This window comes from Apteryx mantelli, chromosome 15 (assembly GCF_036417845.1).
Source record: "Apteryx mantelli isolate bAptMan1 chromosome 15, bAptMan1.hap1, whole genome shotgun sequence".
NCBI lineage: Eukaryota > Metazoa > Chordata > Aves > Apterygiformes > Apterygidae > Apteryx > Apteryx mantelli.
In genome coordinates, this window is record NC_089992.1 from 4,080,290 (window position 1) to 4,099,792 (window position 19,503).

General features: G+C 55.5%; 1 protein-coding gene across 1 annotated transcript in view; it reads left to right on the plus strand.

Annotated features, from left to right (window-relative positions):
- PCSK6 (proprotein convertase subtilisin/kexin type 6) overlaps positions 1 to 17,567 on the plus strand; it is a 53,784-nt gene extending 36,217 nt beyond the window's left edge. Inside the window, exons 14-22 of the mRNA XM_067305787.1 lie at positions 525 to 661; positions 4,248 to 4,427; positions 6,747 to 6,849; positions 8,120 to 8,316; positions 9,404 to 9,491; positions 11,859 to 11,962; positions 14,202 to 14,331; positions 15,307 to 15,419; positions 15,851 to 17,567. Of these exons, the coding sequence (XP_067161888.1) occupies positions 525 to 661; positions 4,248 to 4,427; positions 6,747 to 6,849; positions 8,120 to 8,316; positions 9,404 to 9,491; positions 11,859 to 11,962; positions 14,202 to 14,331; positions 15,307 to 15,419; positions 15,851 to 15,948 (1,150 nt within the window). The 3' untranslated portion in view covers positions 15,949 to 17,567. The remainder of the gene's footprint in view (positions 1 to 524; positions 662 to 4,247; positions 4,428 to 6,746; positions 6,850 to 8,119; positions 8,317 to 9,403; positions 9,492 to 11,858; positions 11,963 to 14,201; positions 14,332 to 15,306; positions 15,420 to 15,850) is intronic.
- The last annotated feature ends 1,936 nt before the right edge of the window (positions 17,568 to 19,503 follow it).

A 19,503-nucleotide genomic window follows, 5' to 3' on the forward strand; every position in this document is an offset into this window, starting at 1 on the left:
GGCCCCTTCCTGCTCCCCTGGGCTTTTGGGCCCGGATCTCAGCTGGCCGTGCGCTCGCCGCAGCTCCGAGCACCCCAGGGCAGCCGCTGCCGTGTGCCAGCTGCCGTCTGGGCAGGCAGGCGTGCTGCGACGCACCCTTTCCCGTGGGAACGCTCCCTGTGGGGGCGGCAGGACGCAGCCGAGGGCCTTGGATCCGGCACACGGCCCTTGGTGCGGCATTCGTGGTGGAAGCGAGGTGCCAGCAGCCGCTTTGGCCGACTGCGGTTGCCAGCACGCTTGGCGGCAACCGTGGCGCCGTCTGTACGGGTGCAATAATCTGCCTCAGGTCTCAGCCCCAGCCTGAGGACTTGCTGGTAGCTAATAATCCTGCTCAAGCTGAGGCCTCGAGGCCACAGAGAAATGAATCCTTGTTTATATGTTTGCCTTTTCTAACTAAACACGATGTTCAGACTCGTGCTTCTCGGTGCATCGCTTTAGCAGCTGCTGGGCTGGGCGGGCCCCTGACCTCCTCGCTCCCGTTGCAGGGTGTTCGACCACTCTAACGAAGGGTTCAAGGGCTGGGAGTTCATGACCGTCCACTGCTGGGGGGAGAAGGCAGCGGGGGAATGGACCCTGGAGATCCACGACACGCCGTCCCAAGTGCGCAACCCCGCGGCGCAAGGTAAGGGCCAGGCGCAGCCCGGGTCCGCGTTTGCAGGGCGCTTGGGTCCCCCAGAGATCTCACTTTGTGTGGCCATAACTTTGCGGTGGCTTTTATGGCTCTGGCGTTCCGCGAAATGTTATTGCCCAAACTTTCAGAAACAGCTGTATCAAATAGAGCCCCAGAACCCGGATCAAACCGCTTGCTCCGGAGGGGCTGGTGGCTGCGCTAAGCGTGGAGCCTGGAACGGGTTTTCTCCCGACAGCGAATTTGCTGCAAACAGGAGCAAGGTTTCCAAAATTAAAGTGTAATGAGTCAAAATGAGGAAACCCGAGAGCTGTAATTTTTGTTTGTTTGTTTTGCTTTGCTGCTGGAACATCTGCAGTGTGGGCAGGGTTGTGCAACAGCGCGAAGAGAAGATGCCCCTTGGGCTGTGGACGGACATCCTGATCTCCCGGCTGCCACCGTGCCAGCGGGGGGGTATTGTCCCTGGCCTGACCCCCTGTTTGTCACCAGCCCTGTCATCCCCCTGTGCCCGTCGGCATGCTCTCTAACCCCTTCCCATGCGGAGGAGCCGGGCTGGCGCGATCCGTCCCCCCCGTCCTGCCGGAAAGGGGCAGCCGCCTTGCCTAATGGTGCAGCGATGCACGAAGGACCCTGCCTTGGGCTGGTGTGAGTTGTGGGGGTGTTAAAATCCAAGTTACCATTGATGGAAAGCCAGAAGTATATTAAAAATTTCTCCCACGCAGCACTCTGGCAGTAGGCACACGTGGAGGCCAATTGCGCAGGAAGGTATTTCTCGTTTTTGCCTTAACCTGAAATCTTTTGAACTAGGAGTAGCAGTAGAGAAACGCCCAGAGAGCTGCTTTTTTCCCCCCGTGTTTATGGTTTTTGGCTGGCACTTTTGCGAAAAGGCAAAGTGCACCCCTCCGGGGCGACATGCACGCGGAGCTCCGAATGGAGCTGGAGCCTTGGAGACCTTTCCGGGGAGGAAAGGGGCTGCTTTGCAGGGCAAAGTGAGATGATGGTGTACGAAGGAGACTAGAGACCAGGGCAGAAAACGGTGCACTAAGACAAACAGTTTCACCTATGGTTTAATAATTAATTATATGAGGCAAAGCTAATTTTGACCTAATTGGGGAATAATCTTCCAGCTGCCGTGCTGGTAGAGCAGTGTGATTGCTTCCTAGGGCCTTGCTTTACCTGGGTTTTCAACATGTTTGTTCAGCAAATGAAAACTAATGTATTGAATCGCTCCGTTAAAGATTCTGCAACTTGTTTGAAGCAGAGAGGGAAACACAGGAGGAAAAAGAGGGAGAAACAGGAGGGAAGCGAGGGAAGGTGTTCTTAGCAAGCGGCACACTGGCGTAAGCAGGAGCAGCAATAAAGCTGTTGTCCACCTCGACGTGGGACCCCGCGCGCCGGGCCTAGCGCCTGCGATGTGGGGCTGATGCGGGGATGCCGCCGAGCCGGCGTCGGGCGCTGCCCAGCTGCACGCAGAGCTGCTGCGCAAAGCGCTGCGGCCGCTGCCGCAGATATTTTCTCCTCTCCCTGTGTTTACAGCCCCGCAGGGAGATGACATTTACAGGCACTCGGATGTTATGGTTGGGAGGCCTCACCTTCCCTTGTGAGTCTTCAGTTCTCCTCTTTCCTGGATTTCTGGCCTGTCTGCCACATCCACATGGCCCGAAAAGCTGTTAATGACAGTCAGGGCGTTTCTTTTTTTTTCCCCCCTCTGCTGATACAAAAGGGGACAGTGTTCTCAGAAACCGCGTGCTGGCTGCCGTTTGGTTCAGATGCAGAAACGCCTTAAACACCCTTAATCCTACTATCATTAAAGCCTGCTTGATACTATTAAAAGTCAGATAACAGACAACTCCTCGGCTTTCTGCTGCGAGGGAATAAGGCCCCGCAGAAATGTGTCCCTTCTTTCCCGTGGCCCTAGGGCCGCACGGTTGCAGACTCCCGCGCTGCCCGGCCCTCAGGGAGCTACGCACCCCGTAGCCTCCGGCATCCCTTCGCCGAGGCCGAGCACAGCCGTGCGCAGCCAGGCCTGGCCTTGGCCCCTCTCCCCGAGAGGGTCTCAGCCGTGCTACGCGCTGCTCGGGGTGACAAAATGCCCCAAGGATTTAGAGTAATTCGTTCGCTTGGCTGGAGGCTTATGGCTGAACTCTTCCCAATTAAAACAGCCCGAGCTTTCCTGTCCAATGTTTGCAGCCTCCTCACAGTCAAAACTCACTTTAAATGCTTAAGCAGGTGGATCCTTTTAGTCCTTTCCAAGTGTAGCCTAAAGAAACTTAGGGCACAGAAAGCCAAGATATTTGAGTGTTTGAAATGTTAAGCCCTTCCTGGAAATTTAGGGATTAGTAGTTAAAACCAAATGCACCGCAGGCTTGAAATAACTTGCTTTCCAAAGCATTGATTGGGAATTAAGACCAAAAAAAACAGTGTTGAAAAGAAGCAGCAGCATTTTATGGACCAGGTGGCAGAGCACCCCCCTCGCCCCCCCACATTGCACAGGTCAGCAGAGGACACCCGTGCAGAGCCACCCGCCACGGGCTGCACCCTTCCCAGGCCTGGGTGCAGGTCGGGCTCTCTCCAAGCGCGGGGTTACCCTCGCGGAGCTCAGGCCGTAGCGAACGCAGAGAACGGCCGTAGCAGGTCCTCCCAGAGGTGCACCAGCCCCAGCCTGGCTGGGAGGATGAGGAGGGTGAGGACGTGTTTCCCACGCCCGCAGCGTGGCGACTGCCCGTCCCAGCAGCGGCAGGACCCCGCGGCGCGTTTCCGCTCCCTGGCTGGGTCTAGTTGTGCTTTGGCCGTGCGTGATGGGGAGGAGCAGCTCCCCGCTCGGGCAAGACGTGGCCCCGAGCCAGCCCTCCTGCCTGTTGCCCTGGGGTGTGCGAGACCGCGGTACGAAACGGCACGGGATCCGCACAGGCCCCCCGAGGCACGACTGCGGGGTGTAACCCGGGGGTTACCCTTCTGCGCGCAGAAGTCCCGGCTTGTGCCCCGCTGTGTTTGGGGCAATGCAGTGCTTGCACCTCTTAAACGTTGGGCGGGAGGTGGTTGGTGCTCTGGTTGAGGAGGCTGTGGAGAGCACAGCTAAAAATAATCTCGTCGCGTGTGCTGGGCCTGCTTTTATCAGATGGAAATAATCCTCCAGGTCTTAAATTGTAGCTTTTAAAGTTAATGGCTCTCTCTGTACTTTGGGCATTAAGTATATGGTGGCACTGCGATTTATCAGACAAGAGTTACAGCATTAAAAAATCCCTCATACGCACCTTAAACCGTTGCCTTAGTTCAGACTGAGAGCTCAGCGGGCTAATGAAGAGTTCTGGTTTTACGTTGTTCGCTTCTTTATCGCCATGCAAGCAGCTAAGCCCTGACGTACCTGCCAGGAGATGGTCCGTGTCCTCTTCGCTCCTTATGCTCTTGCTGCTCTCTCCCTGCTGCAGCTTCCCTCGGTTTACCCCAAAACGCTGCTTCACTCGCAAGTCCTCTGGGTCTCCACTCCTCCAGGGAGGAGGAAGAGGCATCCTTGCTCCGGGGAGCTGCGAGCAGCAGGGAGACGCGTGGCGGGTTTCTCGTGACTTTGTGTCTACCGCAGGGAAGCTGAAGGAATGGAGCCTCCTTTTCTACGGCACGGCCGAGCACCCCTACAACACGCTCAGTTCCCACCACTCCCGCTCGAGGATGCTCGAGATCTCGGCCTCGGAGATGGAGCCGTCGAAGGCCGCCCTCCTCCAGAGCCAGGTGGAGATTGTGGAGGAGGAGGAGGAGTATACAGGTAAGTGCCGAAGGGCCGGTGGGGCCGGTGCTTCCCGCAGCACAGGGGTGCCCTGCTGTGGAGACCGTCGTGAGCTGGGGAAATGCAATCCAGGAAAAACTCAGGGCCGCTCTGGGGACAGGGAAGGAAAGTCAGTGTGGTTTTTCCTGTGGTCTTATAAATTATGGTGAGCGGGAACAAGTATTAATGTGCAGCTAGGTAGGTTTTGACAAGCTACAGGCTGTGGGCAGTTTGAAGCGTGGTAGAGGATTCGCGGAGGACAGACGCGCCAGCTCTTGGGACACAAAAGTGCTCCCTGCCGCCCTGCAGCGCTCCGCGGCGCCTTCCTACACCATCTTTCTCAGTGCTGAGTGGCAGCCCAAATCTCAGCTGGGCCAGGGGGATGGCGGCGCCGAGCCAGGACGCCTGCCTGCTCGGCGCTTTGCCACGCGCTGGCTCAGCGCAGCACCCGGGTCACGGTCACTCTCGCACCGAGCGAGAGGAGGAAGCCGGTGACCTCCCCATCCCAGCACTGGGAGACGGAGCAAGCCCAGGCACAGCACAGCGAAATCCCGCGGTCCTGCAGGCACCGTGTCGTGGTCCTGAATCCGCCACTCCGGGTCTCTCTGCGGCTGGGCATCCTGGTTGCTCTTCCCAGGCCCATTGGCCAAGTTTCTGTCCGGATGCGGGGTGTTTAACAGGAGCCAGGTGTCAGGCTGCGAGTGGTTAAACGGCACAGGGTAGGAGAGCAGGAAGGCCTGATCCAGCGCTCCGGCTCTCCTCCCCTCTGCCGCGGTGTGCACGGCAGGAGAGCGGAGGCAGGATTTGGGACGAGCGCGCCAGAGCGCAGAGCAAAGCCAGCCGCGTCCGGCGCTGCCAGCCCCCGCGCTGCCTGCTGCCGGAGGGACCGCGGCAAGCGGTGAAATTAGAAGTTAGCAAAACAGCCCGTTCCGGCGCTCCTACCACAAATTGGCGGTGAAGATGTCTGGGGAGTAAAAAAAGATCCTGTGCCTACCTCCCCCACCGGATGCGGGGAGGTGAGGGAAGCTCCGGGGCCGGCTGCAAAGCCGCCCGCGGCCGCACCAGCGGGAGCCCGGTGGGATGCCGGGGAGGCCAGCTCCTCGCACAGCACCAGGCTGGATGTGGGGAAAGTCCTGGAGCAGTCGGCAGGGGCCAGTGCCAGGGCTGAATGAGGATGAGGAGGACGGGACCAACCACAGGCAGAGCCAGAAAACAGCGGCCAAAATCCTCACCTGTGTGAGGACTTTGCCTTTGGCTTTCCCGAGGCAAAGGTTTCATCCGTCTCGCTCAGTGCGCGGCAGCAGGCTGTCATCGCGAGGATGTCGCTAAGGGGGAGCAGCTGGCGGGGGGGTTATTGCAGCCCTCCTTTTCTTGCAGAAGACATTTCTGGCAGGCCCTGGTGCCTCCGGGTTTCCTGCTTGCGAGCTGCTTGCCCCTTCCCTCCGATGTCCCCTTGCTGCGGGGGGACAGAGCAAGCTCCCACGACACGTCTGCCTGGGCTTTCCACCACCGCGGCCCCATTCCTCCGAAGGGGGGTACATCCCTCCTCCGTCCTGCCGCCTTTCCTAAGGGCCAGCCCTCTCCACGCAGGCTGACCCTGATGCCATTGCGGGCCCAGCCTGAGCCCGGCACGTCTGGGGCGAGGTTGTCCCTGCCAAGGTTGGCCGTGCTGCTGCGGCCAGGCAGTGCCGACCCTGTGGACGGCGGCGGCAGCGGGGGATGCCGTGCAAGCACAGGAGCGCTCGGGGCATCCGCGCGCTCGCCCACGGCCGCAGCATCCCTTAACGGGAACAGAACACACGTGTGGGGTCCTTCCCGGCCGCGGCTTTCCCCTTGAGACATCGCTTCAAAGGCACCGTTCTCTCTTTCAGCGCTGCCCCCACGTGTGTGCATGTGTGTGTTTGCCCTTGGGGGGGGTGAGCTGAAGGAAGGCAGCGCGGGATGTTTGCGGAGGAGGATAAAACGAGCGGGGGAGGCGAGCGGCCCAGAGGGGAGCGGTACGGCTGCGGTGGGCCGCGGGCTGTGGGCCGCCTGCCCGGGGCTGCAGGCAGGCAGGGGGGCAGGCAAAGGCGCCTGGGCTCCCTGCCCTCTCCCTAGGTTGGGGAACCCGGTGCGGTGACGGGGAGGGAGCGCGGCCAGGAAAGGGCAGCCTCGGAGGCTGGGCTGTGAGCATCCTGGCAGCCGGCCGGCTTGGGGGCATGGGCAAACGCTCTTCCTCTCCCTTTCGAGCCAGAGGCACTAAAACAGTCTTTTGTACCGAGGCCCAAACCAGAAGAGCTTGGAAGAGCTCGTTCAGCAGAAATCTCTCCTCTCTTGAAGGTCTGTGCCATCCTGAGTGTGGCGACCAGGGATGCGATGGTCCCAACGCCGACCAGTGCTTGAACTGCATCCACTACAGCCTTGGGAGCGTGAAAAGCGGCAGGTAACGGGCTCCTTCGCATTATTCCTCTGCATGCTACAGGTTCCCCGCATGCTGCTCAGATTGAAAGCTGACCCCACATGATGGGTGTGCGGGAGCACTTGTGGCACCTTAAAGCTAGAGGCTGCACAAGGCTGATGGACGGCTCTCAGTCCGGTCCCCGCGGACTAGCACCGGTGCGAGGGGCAAACGTGCCGCAGCAAAGGGCTAGCAGGGTGCCAAGATGCACATGCAGAGCAGAGGCCTCGAGTCCTCCTGCCCTTGCTCCCTGGGCTACCTTTCACCAGGGGTCACACAACAACGTGGGGCTTAGATGTTTCAGTGGAGAAGTCAGAGTGTATGAGACAGAAAGTAGAGGGAAGAGATAGGAGAAGGTATGGGGATTTTTGCCATCAACTGGGATACAATGGTATGGGGCAAATAGAGCTAGAGGTCTCTGGAGAACCTTAGGAATGTAAGTCTTTTGGGGAAAAATGTTTCCAGGAGCATTGGCTTTGCCGTCAGGAGTCACCGATGGGCTCAGGAGCCCAAGGGACAGATTGCTGAGGTGCCAAACGACTTCTGAAACGCAGCTTTAGGGTCCTAAATCTCTTTGGCTGTCATGGGGAAAGCTTACCCCTAATCTTGCTGAAGCAGTTGGTGGTAGCGTGCAGCTAGCTGGAGAGTCGAGTCTCCTGCTGTTTATTACAGAGCCACAAATTCAAGACAACTTAAATCTTAAGAAGTAAACAAGAAGTAATAAGTAAATAAGAAGTAAACAAGACAAAATTGCTGTTAAGGCTGGAAGACTTTCTGAATGAGGTACTAATTCTGTAAGTGATGAGGTGGAGGGGAACCTGGCCGCCGGGATAACTGCCATGCAGCAAGCACGGCCCTGCTGCTGTCAGCCAGGAGAATTTAGGGACATTTGCATAAACAAGATTTATTTTCAGTAAATACCAAGCATGGTGACTAAACGCCAGACCTAATGAGCTGAGAATACACTGTACATTTTGAAAATGAGCTCTGCCCCATGCCCCGACCAACCTCCTTCCCCGCGCCTGGGGCTGTACGAGCATAGCGCTGCCTGCGATCCCTCCCAGTGAGCAGGACAGATGGGTGCAAGACAGACAGGCAGACATGGGAGCTCTGTCAGGACCTACGCACGGCATAAGGCACCCTGTGCCGCCTGCCTTTGCTCTGCGCTCACCTCCCATGGCTTTGCCTGGTTGCAGGACATTGCCTGTCTGACCAAGCACAGGGGTCTTACCGTTCTCTCGGTTCCTTCCTGCAGGATGTGTGTGAGCTCGTGCCCGTCAGGGTTTTTTGGTGACAAAGGCGCAAGAAGGTGCCGGAGGTGCTATAAAGGATGTGAGAGGTGCTTCGGGAGAGGCCCAAACCAGTGCACGGCGTGCAAGCGGAGCCTCTATCATCACCAGGAAATGAACACGTGCGTGGTGCTGTGCCCGCCGGGATTTTACCCCGAGGAACGTAAGGACCTGTATCACTTGTAAACTGTAGCATGAGAATGTGCAGGATTTACTTCTATTTTAAGTGATACAGATGGAAGAAGCCACCTCCATTTCTGGGTTCTGGCTTAGAAATACACCCAGACCTGCATGTGGAGGAGGAAAAACTCTTGGTGTGCAGGGGATGGTACAAAGCAGAGGCATTCAAAGCTGGCAAACAGCTGTTAGTCAGGGGAAGCCGTTATTAATAATCATAGCTGCTTGTAAATGCATTTCTTCCTAGTAGGTAATGCCAGTAAGAGCCAGTTAAGGTATTTTGCCATAGATCATCCCACAGCCACAGGACACAAATACCACATGCTGCCTAAAGTACAGAGAGGAGATTCGGGAAGGCGTTTCTGCACTGTACAAAGTGGACACGTTTTTTTGTCAAGAGAAGGGTGGTTCCTCCCCTCCTGCACCTCCTTTCGTCCCCGTGCTCTTCTGTGGCTGCAGGCAGTAAGCACAGAACAGCCGCCTGCTCAGACTATTACAGAAGTGGGCTTCAGCATAGCCAGCTGTGGGCAGGAAGAGAAACGCTGCTTCTCCCGCATCCCTCTGTCGGGTGCACCTCTGGAAGCAACAGAGCAGGATTCAAAGAGGTTTTGCCCATATGAGGGTTCAAAGGCTCGATCCAGCTCCCGCTAAAGGCTCCTTTCAGCTTTAGTGAAAGCTGGATGGAGCCCTCCTGAAGGGTGAAATCTCGCCCACATTAGCGGTTGCTCCTGCGTTCATTGCCTTCGGGCAGCAAGGGGCGAACCTGGCACCTGGGAAAAGAAACATCCTTTTGACTCTGAAGCACGTTGCCAGTCCGAGCCAGCCTGCTGTAGTCACATAAATATTCACTCTATCCTCTTTTGAATATTCCTATGGTCTGAAAAGGCACTTGGAGGTCATCTGCACTAGCAGGGGCTCATGCGGGTGGGCGGAGGACGTGCATCTCCTCCCCGATTAGCTGCTGCTAAAACCATGCTGGATTGCAGCACTGCACGTGGCTTTGTGGCTGTGACTGCCACTTGCAAATCACTGTCCAGATTTTATTCTCACCGACTCTCTTTGTTTTTTGAAAGGTCAGAAACGCTGTCTTAAATGTCATCAAAGCTGTAAAAAATGTGTCGGCGAACCAGATAAATGTACTGCATGCAAAGATGGATTCAGGTAAAATACCAGCACAGAGCAAGCTTATACCTTCAGCATTTGTATCTATTTTATATTTGGAAGACTTATGAGGAGCCTGCCCATGATGGGAAGTTAGAGGATGAATTAGTTCAAGATCTAGATCCTGCTTCAGTAGTGTGACAGCTGGGACACAAAGTGCTAGAGGTTTGGGAATTTAAAGGTAGCACCCCATGTCCCTCTCTTAGCCAAAAAGCACAGTCTAAATTTCATTTCTTTTTCTACAGTGCTTGCCACTGTGGCAGGTGCTGTGCTGTGGTCAAAGACAGCCTTTGCTAAAATCCCAACGGAAAGAGAGGTAGCAATTCCCTAGCGGGTCAGCTTGATGCAACACCCGCTGAAATTGCATGGAAACGTCCTTCCGAATTCAGCGTCCTGTGAGCAGAGCAGCTCCTGGCCCCGCAGCGACGTGCAGCCGGCCTGAGCAGGCGTCCGGGCCCCAGGGCAGTCACTCACTGCTGAAAATGGGCTCCTGGGGTGATGCCCGCTCTGTGGCTAAGCAGCCCGTGCGCAGCCGGCTCCCTCTCCCCGCGTGCCTGGCCTCGCCGGTGCGACGCATCCTGCCCCGCTGAGGCCCCGGGGGGGCTGAGCAGCAAACCCCCGTGTCGCCCTAGAATTGCTGCATCTTCTCAACTTCTTGACAGTCCCTAGCGCTGATGATTTACTCTCCTTTCACTGAGGTTGCTTGTAAGGCAGGAGCAAGGGCATCTAAAAAGGGTATATAAAAAAAAAAAATCCTCCTATAATCCTGTAAGCCTATAAATAACTATTCCAGGTAGATTGAAAATGCTTGCTGCAAATGCAGAAGCCCTTTGCTTAGGGCCATGTCTCCCTAGTAAAATTTTACCAGACACGCCAGTTCAGTCGCGCTAGCGCTAGCTGGTCAAGCATAGCTAGCGGGGGCACGCTCTTTCCAGCACAAGAGCATCTTTCTGCCCTGCTCCCCGAGAAGATAGGGTGCGCGCATGGCTTTCCATCCGTGCCTTTGCGGGCGCAGGGCCCAGCAACGCCTGTGAGCAGCAGACAGCATCACGCAGGCTGCGGGACAGGCAGGGCTGGGCCCGGCGCAGGAAGCTCTTTTCCCCCCACGGGTGAACATGGAAAGTAAAATCCAGGAGCACTGGGCTTTGCTCAAAGGCTGTAAGTGAGCCGGAGTGACTGGGTAATGACAGGGTTCTTGCAGGGGAGGCAATCGCTGCTGCCAAAGGATTATCTACTCCCTCAGAAGAGTAAAAGTGGAGGCACTTCTCAGACACAATCCGTACGATGCTTCCTTTTTATTGTCCAATATCCTTTTAAGCTAGGGCTTTAAATCATCTCTGTCACGTTAAAGCACTAACAGCCCAGCAGTGGCAGCTTTGCTAAGTGTGTTCCCGCTCTGCTGTTTCTGCCGCTCGGAGAAGCCGGGAGCCTCCCTCCGGCGGCAGGGAGCCCCGGGGCTGCAGGGTCCCCGCCGTGGGAAGCGCAGCCGGCGCCAGGAGCCGTGCTGGTGCAGAGCAGGGGGACGGCCCCTGCCCGAGGGACGTGGCAGCCCAGCGTGGAGCTGGCCGTGGAGGGGGGGGGGGCCACGCGGCAGCGTCTCCGCACGCATCATTATGAGAGTGAATAAAACCAAGTGGTTTAATCCCTCAAAAGCCAGGGGCCCTCGAGTTACTAAAAGCCTCTTCGGAGGAAGCACACTTGAAACAATTTCCTTTTATTCCAAAGAGCCTAATGGTGCACTAGGCCTGTGGGAGAGTCGGGCTGGCTGCCCGCGTAAAAAAATAATTCTGTTTCCTCTTGAACGTTTAATTAAAGAACCTGCAGCAGTTCCTCTGGTCCCAGGCAGGACTTATAATTTCTTTTGAAGTGCTGGCTGGCTTTCAGCCGCCTTCTGCTCCGGGAGGAGGCAGCAGGCAGCGCGGCTGTGCCATTTCACAGCGGATGAGTCTTTCCGTTTGCTTCGTGGTTGTTTGGGGCTGTTGATGGCCGCGGTGCAGCGCCTGGGGCCAACAGCACTGACCTGAGTGGCAGCGGTGGGAGAAATGGGGGGGGACGACAGACAGGCAAGGGGCAATGTCCCCGCTCTCTTCACAGGCCCCTGCAAATCTGCACCGACCACCGGCTGCAGCCCCGTGTGCGAAACCTGGGTGCAGGGGCGGCCGAAGGGTGCAGGGGTGCGTGAGTTACAGCGGGGCTGGCTCGGGTGCAGGACGGGCGAAGCGCGGCCGTGGCGCTGCACCGTGCGAGAGCGGCCGCGCCACGGGGCAGGCCAAAGGTCCGGCCGCGGCAGGCCGTATTAAAAGCCTCCTAAATTTGTGGCCGTATCGGTGTATGTGGGTGCAAACGTGCTCTCTGCTTTCCCGACAGCCTGGTGGGGGAGAGCTGCGTGCCCGAGTGCCAGCCCGCCACCTACCTCAGCAGGGAGCCCCGGCGGTGCGAGAGCTGCCCCGCCGGCTGCCCGGCCTGCGCAGGTACGTCGTCCGCCCGCGGCACCCATCCTCTGCCGGCACCCGCGGCGCAGGCAAGCACACGCTGCCGCGCAGAGCCCCCCGCAGCCCTTGTGCTTTGCGGGCGCCAGGCTTGCCGGCATGCCGATGCCTGCGGCGCCGGCTCCATGCCGAGCCGAAGGGCGAGCGGAGTGAGCAGCTGGGAGGAGGGAGAGCAGCGGCGCGTGGGCTCTGCCGCGGCTATTGCAGCCCTCCAGGGAGAGCCCCGGCGCCTCTTGGCGTGTGTGACAACCTGGGACAGGGCGAGATGTCTTCCCCGAGGGCCGAGACAGCCCGTGCGGGAGAGGCAGGAGGGGGCAACCCCAGTGCTCCGAAATGCAGCGGGGAAGAGCTCCGGGGCCTCCGCAGTGTGCGTCGCTCGGCGGGGGCTTTGCTCTGGGCTGCTTTTCATGCGTTTGTCCCAGTTAATAACCTTGCCCATGGGGAAAGGCTGGAGGAGATTTGGCGGGGGGGGTTCAGTTCCCCTAGGCTGGGAGCCTGCTGCCATCCTGTCTCCTCCGCATACTGCCAGGTAGTGGGAATATATTCAAATTGGAAAGGTTTTGAGGGAGTTTTTGCATTTTTATTAGAGCCATTCTGTATTTCTTTATCTGTCTGAACCTTTAATAAGGTTGGGGGAGGCTATAAAACCCACTCAGAATGATCAAAGATGGCTCTCCAGCGTATAAAAACGCCAGGCACTTAATGCGCATTATCCCCAGTTGTCGCACAGCCAGGCGTCTTCCCGGGAGGCTGCGAGCAGCCGCTCCGGGGTCCTGCAAAGCATCCCGCTCACCTGGTCACCTTCCCTGCCCCGAGTCCCTTCGTGCGCCAGGAGAGATTACGGCAAACGAAGTCGGGCGCTGCCGGTGCTGTGCCCCAGGCTTTACGGGCAGCCTGGCTGCGAATCCCTGCAGAGAGCAACGCGGCACCCGAGGGGCCTGGGGCTACCAGGGAGCAGGGTCTGAGCTCCCTGCGCAGATCCCCCGGGAAGGGGCGCAGGAGCCTGGGAGGTCTGCAGAGGGGCGGCATCGAAAAAAAGCAGCAGGGCTGGAGATCGTGTTTGGCTTGTGTCTGCCTGGTCGGGGTTGCACAGGCTGTGCACGAGCGATGGAGGAAGCCGCCTCGCACAGACCCACGCAGGTCCCTGCCTGGTCTTTTGGCCACTGCTGTGGGTGGTGAGGACAGCATTGCGTTGCTCTGTCCTGTCGCCAACACACTGTCGTCCTGGGATGCCATCGGCTCCCGCAAGCACTGCCCAGCGCTGGCCAAACTGCCCCCCGTGCACGCACAGCAGCCTTGGCAGTGTCCTTCCAGCTGTTCCCTTCTACTGCTCCTTCAGCTTAAAAATATCTCTGCCTTTTTCCCCTGCTGGTATCACTGTGTTTCTGTAAAAGATTTTCTGGGCAACACTGACCTCTGCCCAGTTTCTGAGCTGCTCAGGATTCCCTTTACGTTTTGTCCTTTTCGCTTTTTGAGTGTCCAGCTATTTTCCATTGTTAATCTTTGCATCTGCCCTCAAAATCGTCGTCGATCTGATGATTATATGATCTCTAGACAATTCTTGTTCAGTGGTGTGAATCTCGTTTTTCATACGTGGCTGGATAGGACTAAATCCAAAACATTCATCGATCTTGTTAGCAAGTGTGGAGCTGAACTGACTTTTAATCCCTTAAGAAAATTACTCCCCTTCCAATTCTTATTCCAGTCAGTGTAAATGTACTTCACTGCATTTATTTTCTAGCCTTTTCTCTCCTTTTCCTGCATAAACGTTTCTCAATCGCAGAGCACAGAAGGCCTCTAAAAATGCCCTTTTAATCGCTGCAGTTTGTCGTCTAGTTGTCACATACTGTATCGGGACAAGGCACCTCTGCTTTCCTGGCAACCTCAGCCCCTCTCCAGTCCGCTGCCTCTTCTGTCCGCTCCGCAGCGGAATTTAGCATCTCGTCCCTTTTCCCAGCGGACGGCAGGCGCAGCCACCGCGTCGCTCCGTGGAGGGGCTCAGGGGACGAGAGCAAAACCTGTGCGTGTTTCAGAGCAGCAGCTGCTCCCCCGGAGAGGTCGGCGCACTTCCAAACCCACAGTCCCTTCCCGAGGGCCACCGCTGTGCCGCCGCGTCCCTTCCCGGGCTGGGGGCGGGATGCTGGGCCCTCGCTGGGCTCGTGCACCGCAGCGACCGTCCCCGCTGCCACCTGCCTCACCCCCCTCTCCCCTGTCCCCGCAGGGCTGGGCGAGGTGGACTGCGCGGCCTGCGCCCGAGAGGCCCCCGCGCCGGAGTGGCGCTGCGTCCCCGCCTGCCCCAAGGGCTTCTACCCCGGCGAGAGCCACGGGCTCCCCCACAAAGTCTGCAAGAGGTACGGTACCCTGCCGGCTGCGGGCCAGCGCTCCCCTCCCGCGCGGATTTACCTGCGCTCTCCCCCACGGGAGACACTCAGCCAAGACGCCTTCGGGCTACAGTGGGACAGGCTGACCCCTGTCCCGGGGCTCTTAGGAGAAGGTGTGGGAGGACGCCGGTGTTTACACAAATATCCCAGCTTTCAATCAAACGCGTTCGGGCACCCAGAGGCATGTCGGACGCGAGCTACCTGCTCCGTTTGCCCCCGGGGCCCGTGTAAGCAGTGTTTAGCCCATCCCTTGGCACAGCGCAGGGGCTGCGTGGCGAAGACGGAGGGATGCTGCAAGACAGCAATTTTCTCCCACTCTCGGGCGCTCGGCACTGTAAGTGGAGAGTGGGAGGCAAGTCGGCCTCATTAAAGCGAACATGAAAGTGAAGGATGAAAGGTGACTTTGAACATGCTGGCTCGCAGGGTAGTAACAAACCCCGCACGGTTCCTGCCTGCTGGAAGGTTTTCCCAGCACATCCGACCTGTGCTGGCTCTCCAGCAAGGAGTAGCGAGCGGCCAGGCTTTCCTCTCCAGGTGTTTCAGGAACGGCCCTGCAGCAACGGCTGCCATTCCCGCGCCGGCTGTTTTCTCTGGCTAGATGAGGTGCAAGCAGTGGGGAGGCCCGTGTCCCCCTTGCAGCCCCTTCTTCTAAATGGGATTGCTGGGGGAAAACGTGTTTGTCCCTCTGAGCCCCTGCGCTTGCAGCAGGAGAGCAGTTTGGGGATGTGGCTGCTGTCACTAGGAGCTGAGCAGGGACCCACCGAGTCCATTTTTCCCAGGGCAGCAGTAACTTTTGCAGTTTCAGGTTCCCTGTTTTCCACATCACCAGTTCGCTCTACATTTGCCAGTGCCTGCAGACGCGTCTTCTGGCAGATGGTCCACTTAGGGTGGCCCGAGGCCAGGGGCTTGGGCTGCTCCAGAGCAACGCCGGGTTTATCTCCCCAGGTGTGATGACCACTGCTTAGCCTGCGAAGGGTCCGGCGGGAACTGCATCAAGTGTAAGGAAGGCTTCAGCCTCCTCAGCGGCTCCTGTGTGACAAATGAGACCTGCACCAACGGTAAGTAGTGATGGGGTAACCACAACACTGCGGTTATTCCCCAGTTGCAAAAATGAGGGTTTCTGGGGATTCCCTCCATGGCCTAAAGCTACTGGGCTTGCTGGGGCGCGGCTGCGGCAAGCCGGGCTCTGGCTGGGGTGAGCACAGCAGGTCACCGGACAGAGCTGTTGAATATCCGCCTGTTGCTCAGATGCATACGAGCGTTTGCATTTCATTACATTTCAGTCTTGGGGCTAATTCTCCCACTCACTGCAAAGTTTCTTTATTCCTTCATTAAAACCATGTGAAGGAGCCCTTTAAAAAATGACTTCTTTGCAGTTCTCTCTGCTCAAACACAGGAAAGATTTGCACGGCCTGTTACGTGCAATGTTTGTTTACTTAAAATGTTAATCCGCTCTCATTTTCTCTTGTTCCTTGCCTCGGCCTCTCAGCTGACAAGACTTTCTGTGAGATGGTGAAATCAAACAAGCTCTGTGAAAAGAAGCTGTTTGTGCAGTTCTGCTGTCAGACGTGTCTTATGGCTGGGTAAAGTTCAGCGGCTGCATCCAGGACTTCCACCAACTGCCAGCCCAGTTTTGCCAAATGTTTAGGACAAAAGTTTATTTTTTCAGCTTTGGGAGAGTTTACATGGTGCTGTCAAGCATTTGCTTGTAAGTTTGATAGCTTTAATATCACTGTTGGTGTGTTTCTATAGCAATACGTTAAGCTGAGAGTGGATCGTACCCTGAAAGATTAAGTCCTAAAAGGCACCAAGCCAGCGGTGATATTAACACTCTCAAACGCTCCTTGTGAGTAGGGACCAATGCATGATCCATGTGCCCAAGCTCCCAAGTTTGGTTCTTCGCAGAAATCCTGCTGATTTGCCCGTTCAGAGCGGCTGGCAGGAGCCCACACTGCAAAGGATGCAAGACTTCACACGTCTGCGAAGGAAGAGCCTTTTCTGGTTCAAGTCTCGGTAGCCTTTTCTGGTAGGCGACAACCGATACAAATCCACGTTACAAAAAGCCAGCGCCGTGTTCTGTACATATGTAAAATGATGAATTGGGCAGTCTGCCAGAGCGGCGCTCTGAAGCCGGCTCTGGCACTCCTTTTCAGATTCAGTCACTAGCTGTTTCTCTCTGGCCATGAACAGGGCAATAACTGGAGATTTGAGGACCAAAGCGAGAGCTGATCTAAATGACTTTGCCGGCCTCTTAGCCCAGCGAGTCCGTCGGAGCTTTGCTCGGCGTGCTACTGCACGCAGGCAAAACTCCTGTGCCTACAGAGTCCTGTGGACTCGGGGGGTTTGTCCACGTGGATCAGCCGGTGGGATCACAGCCTTATCACTAAATGTATTTCCCTTCTAAAACTGCTTTAAGTTGTTGATTGATTAAGTTCTGAAACGAGCTAGATCCTTCCTTTCTGAGCTAAACGAGATGGTTTCCCAATTCATGTCTTCCAGCATTTTGCATTATGATCCTTCCCATATTTTTGCTGGGTATATTCATCTCTCTCAAAAAATCCTCCTATTCATGGCAGTGATTTTTCTTGAGCATCTGTTTCCAAAAGGAGATATTCCAGAGATCCAGCCAGGAAACTCTAACTTCTACAAAACCCTCCCACAAAACAAACTTTTTCATGCTCTCTTAATAGTACGTCATGTGGTGTTTATATAATTGTGTTTAAAATATCCTTGGCTATGTTGTTTTACAGATTTTTTAAAAAATAACTTATACAGTCCTTGTTTTTCTCCGTAGATTATTTTTTGTATGGGGAGCGGGAAATCTTTTGTGTCTTACGTCCTTCTCCTCTTTGCAGCCTCTCTCCAACCTGGCAGAGATGCTCTTTTCATGAGACATATGTAAACAATTATTTCCTATGCTGCATGTTCTGATTTTCATTGTTAATAGTTTTAACAAGTTAAACCTTTTGCCAATGAAATTCACAGTACAAACTGTCACCAGTTCCGTATGGAGCCAGGATAATCGCTGCTTGGTTTTGGTTGCAACAAGACGCACCCCGCCTGGGCTTGCCCGCTAGAGCTCACCTTGGCCAGGTGAAGAGGGGAGAGCCAAACTGTCATCGGTCCTAACCCGAGTGGACCAAAACCAAGTAAAGATGGAGCTTTGGTGAACTGACCTTTAAGTTAATAAACTATTGATCTCCCCTGACAAATGAATCTGTGCTTTTTCGAAGTTCAGCGCAGTCGCCATCCCGACCAGAGGCAGGTGAGGGCTGTGATGTACCGCGTGTCTTTATTTTGCTGGACAAGGAAGCTGTCCTGTTTGGAGCTCCTGATCAGCCCCAGAGCATCTGTGGGCAATATTGCTTGTGAACTTCATCTGCAAAAACTTCACACATTTATTCTCATAAAGGTCTTTTACCTTCAGAAGAAATGCACATCCTGAATGTCCCCCGTAGCAATAGATCTCCAGGGCCCTCAATTAGAATTGACCCTATTACTGCTTCGCTGTTAGTATTGATATCACATTATCACCCCGAGCTCTGCAGTCGTGGAGGGCCATGTCCCAAAGAGAGCGTTGCCGGCTGCCGGCACAGGCAGCTGCTCTGCCTGCGGCTGGCTGCCACGGGCGGGCTGCTGGGGGCTCGCTCCCCTTTCCCACCCGTCCACGGCCCCCGCATGGCCCCCCACATCCCTGGTCACAGCACAGAGCTGGTGGCCTTGGGGCCCACCTTCCCCCCACTGCTAGCTGGTAAAGGCGAGGAGATGCTGGTGTCAGGGAGCGGCAGGAGCTCTGGAGCCTTTTGTTTGTGTCGTGTTGGTTTTGCAATGCTTAATCAGGTGCCCGGGTAGTTCCAGTGTATATCTTCTAGTTCTTCACATTTATCAGATGCTAAGTGTGAATTAAGCAGATGGTTTATCATGTATTCTGATTCTTTCTGTTGCTCCAGCATTCCTCCTTTTGGTCTTTGGCCAAACCAGAGGTCAGAAGTGGGGTGAAATGCTTCTGGCTTCTGCCATTTAGGCTGTAAAATAAAAAAACTTTTAATTCTGTTGCTGTGTCATACAGTCAGAAATGGGAGCTGTGAATGAAGAGAACTGTGTCAGCTTTGACTTTCAGTTCTCTGGCTCACAGTGGCTGCCCGTAAATACTGTTCAAGGGTATATTTAGATGTACTGAAATGCTAAAAAAAAAAGATGTTTACCCTTACATCCTTGGCATAACTTAAAATACACACTGGGTGAAGCAATGCAATTTAAGATGACCGGTCCCCAGCAGTCTCAGCTTTGCCCTGCTTCCACTGCCCTTATGAATTCCAGTCTATGGTGGACAGGGCCAAGAGGAGCAGATTCCGCACAGTTTAGCTTATGCAACGAAATCCATTTCCGGTGTTTCCCAGGGCACTATCTAACTCCCTCAGAAATCATTCTTGGAAAGTAATAAAGTTCAGATTATTTATCCAAGCTATTGCAGTGCTTGCTCAGAGCTGTTAAAGTCCCTCTGACACCAGTATGCTCAAAGGATCAAAGGGGCTGTGTCTTCAAGATAAATGCATATTTAGTCAATTTATTAAAACACATTTCTCTCTTGTCTCTCGGCACCAATGACAAATCTATGATAGCTGTTTTCTGGAAAAACTTCTTAGAGTAGCCTGACTCCTCGTTTGCTGTTTGGCTGCGAGGGCACATCCACAGCCATCTGCTGTTTCGTAGCTAGCATGTGGGGAACACGCATCTTAAAAATCATTGCTTTGACTTTGCATTACAAAGAAGGGGCTATTAAGAGCTCATGTACAGCATCTGAAGCCGAGAAGCCGTCTGCTCTCTAGCCTGTTATGGCTGTAAAGCTGAGGTGTAATACAGCTACGCTGTGCTTTGGGAGAAAGGGCCACATTTTGTTTAGCCTTGTCACAGGCAGGACCTGCTTTCCGGGAGGTTGAATCTGCTTTTAACGATTGTCTGATATGACTCAAGGCTGCGTTGTCTTTACCACCGCACGATTCCTGAGTCACGTCTGAGGGGTGCTGCTAATTCTTTGTTTCTGCCTGTGACACCTCTCTCTCGCTCTTTCTCTCCTAATGTCTTTTAAGGAAATGCAGATGCTATAAACACCTGACTGTGCGTTCTCATAAATAGCATTGG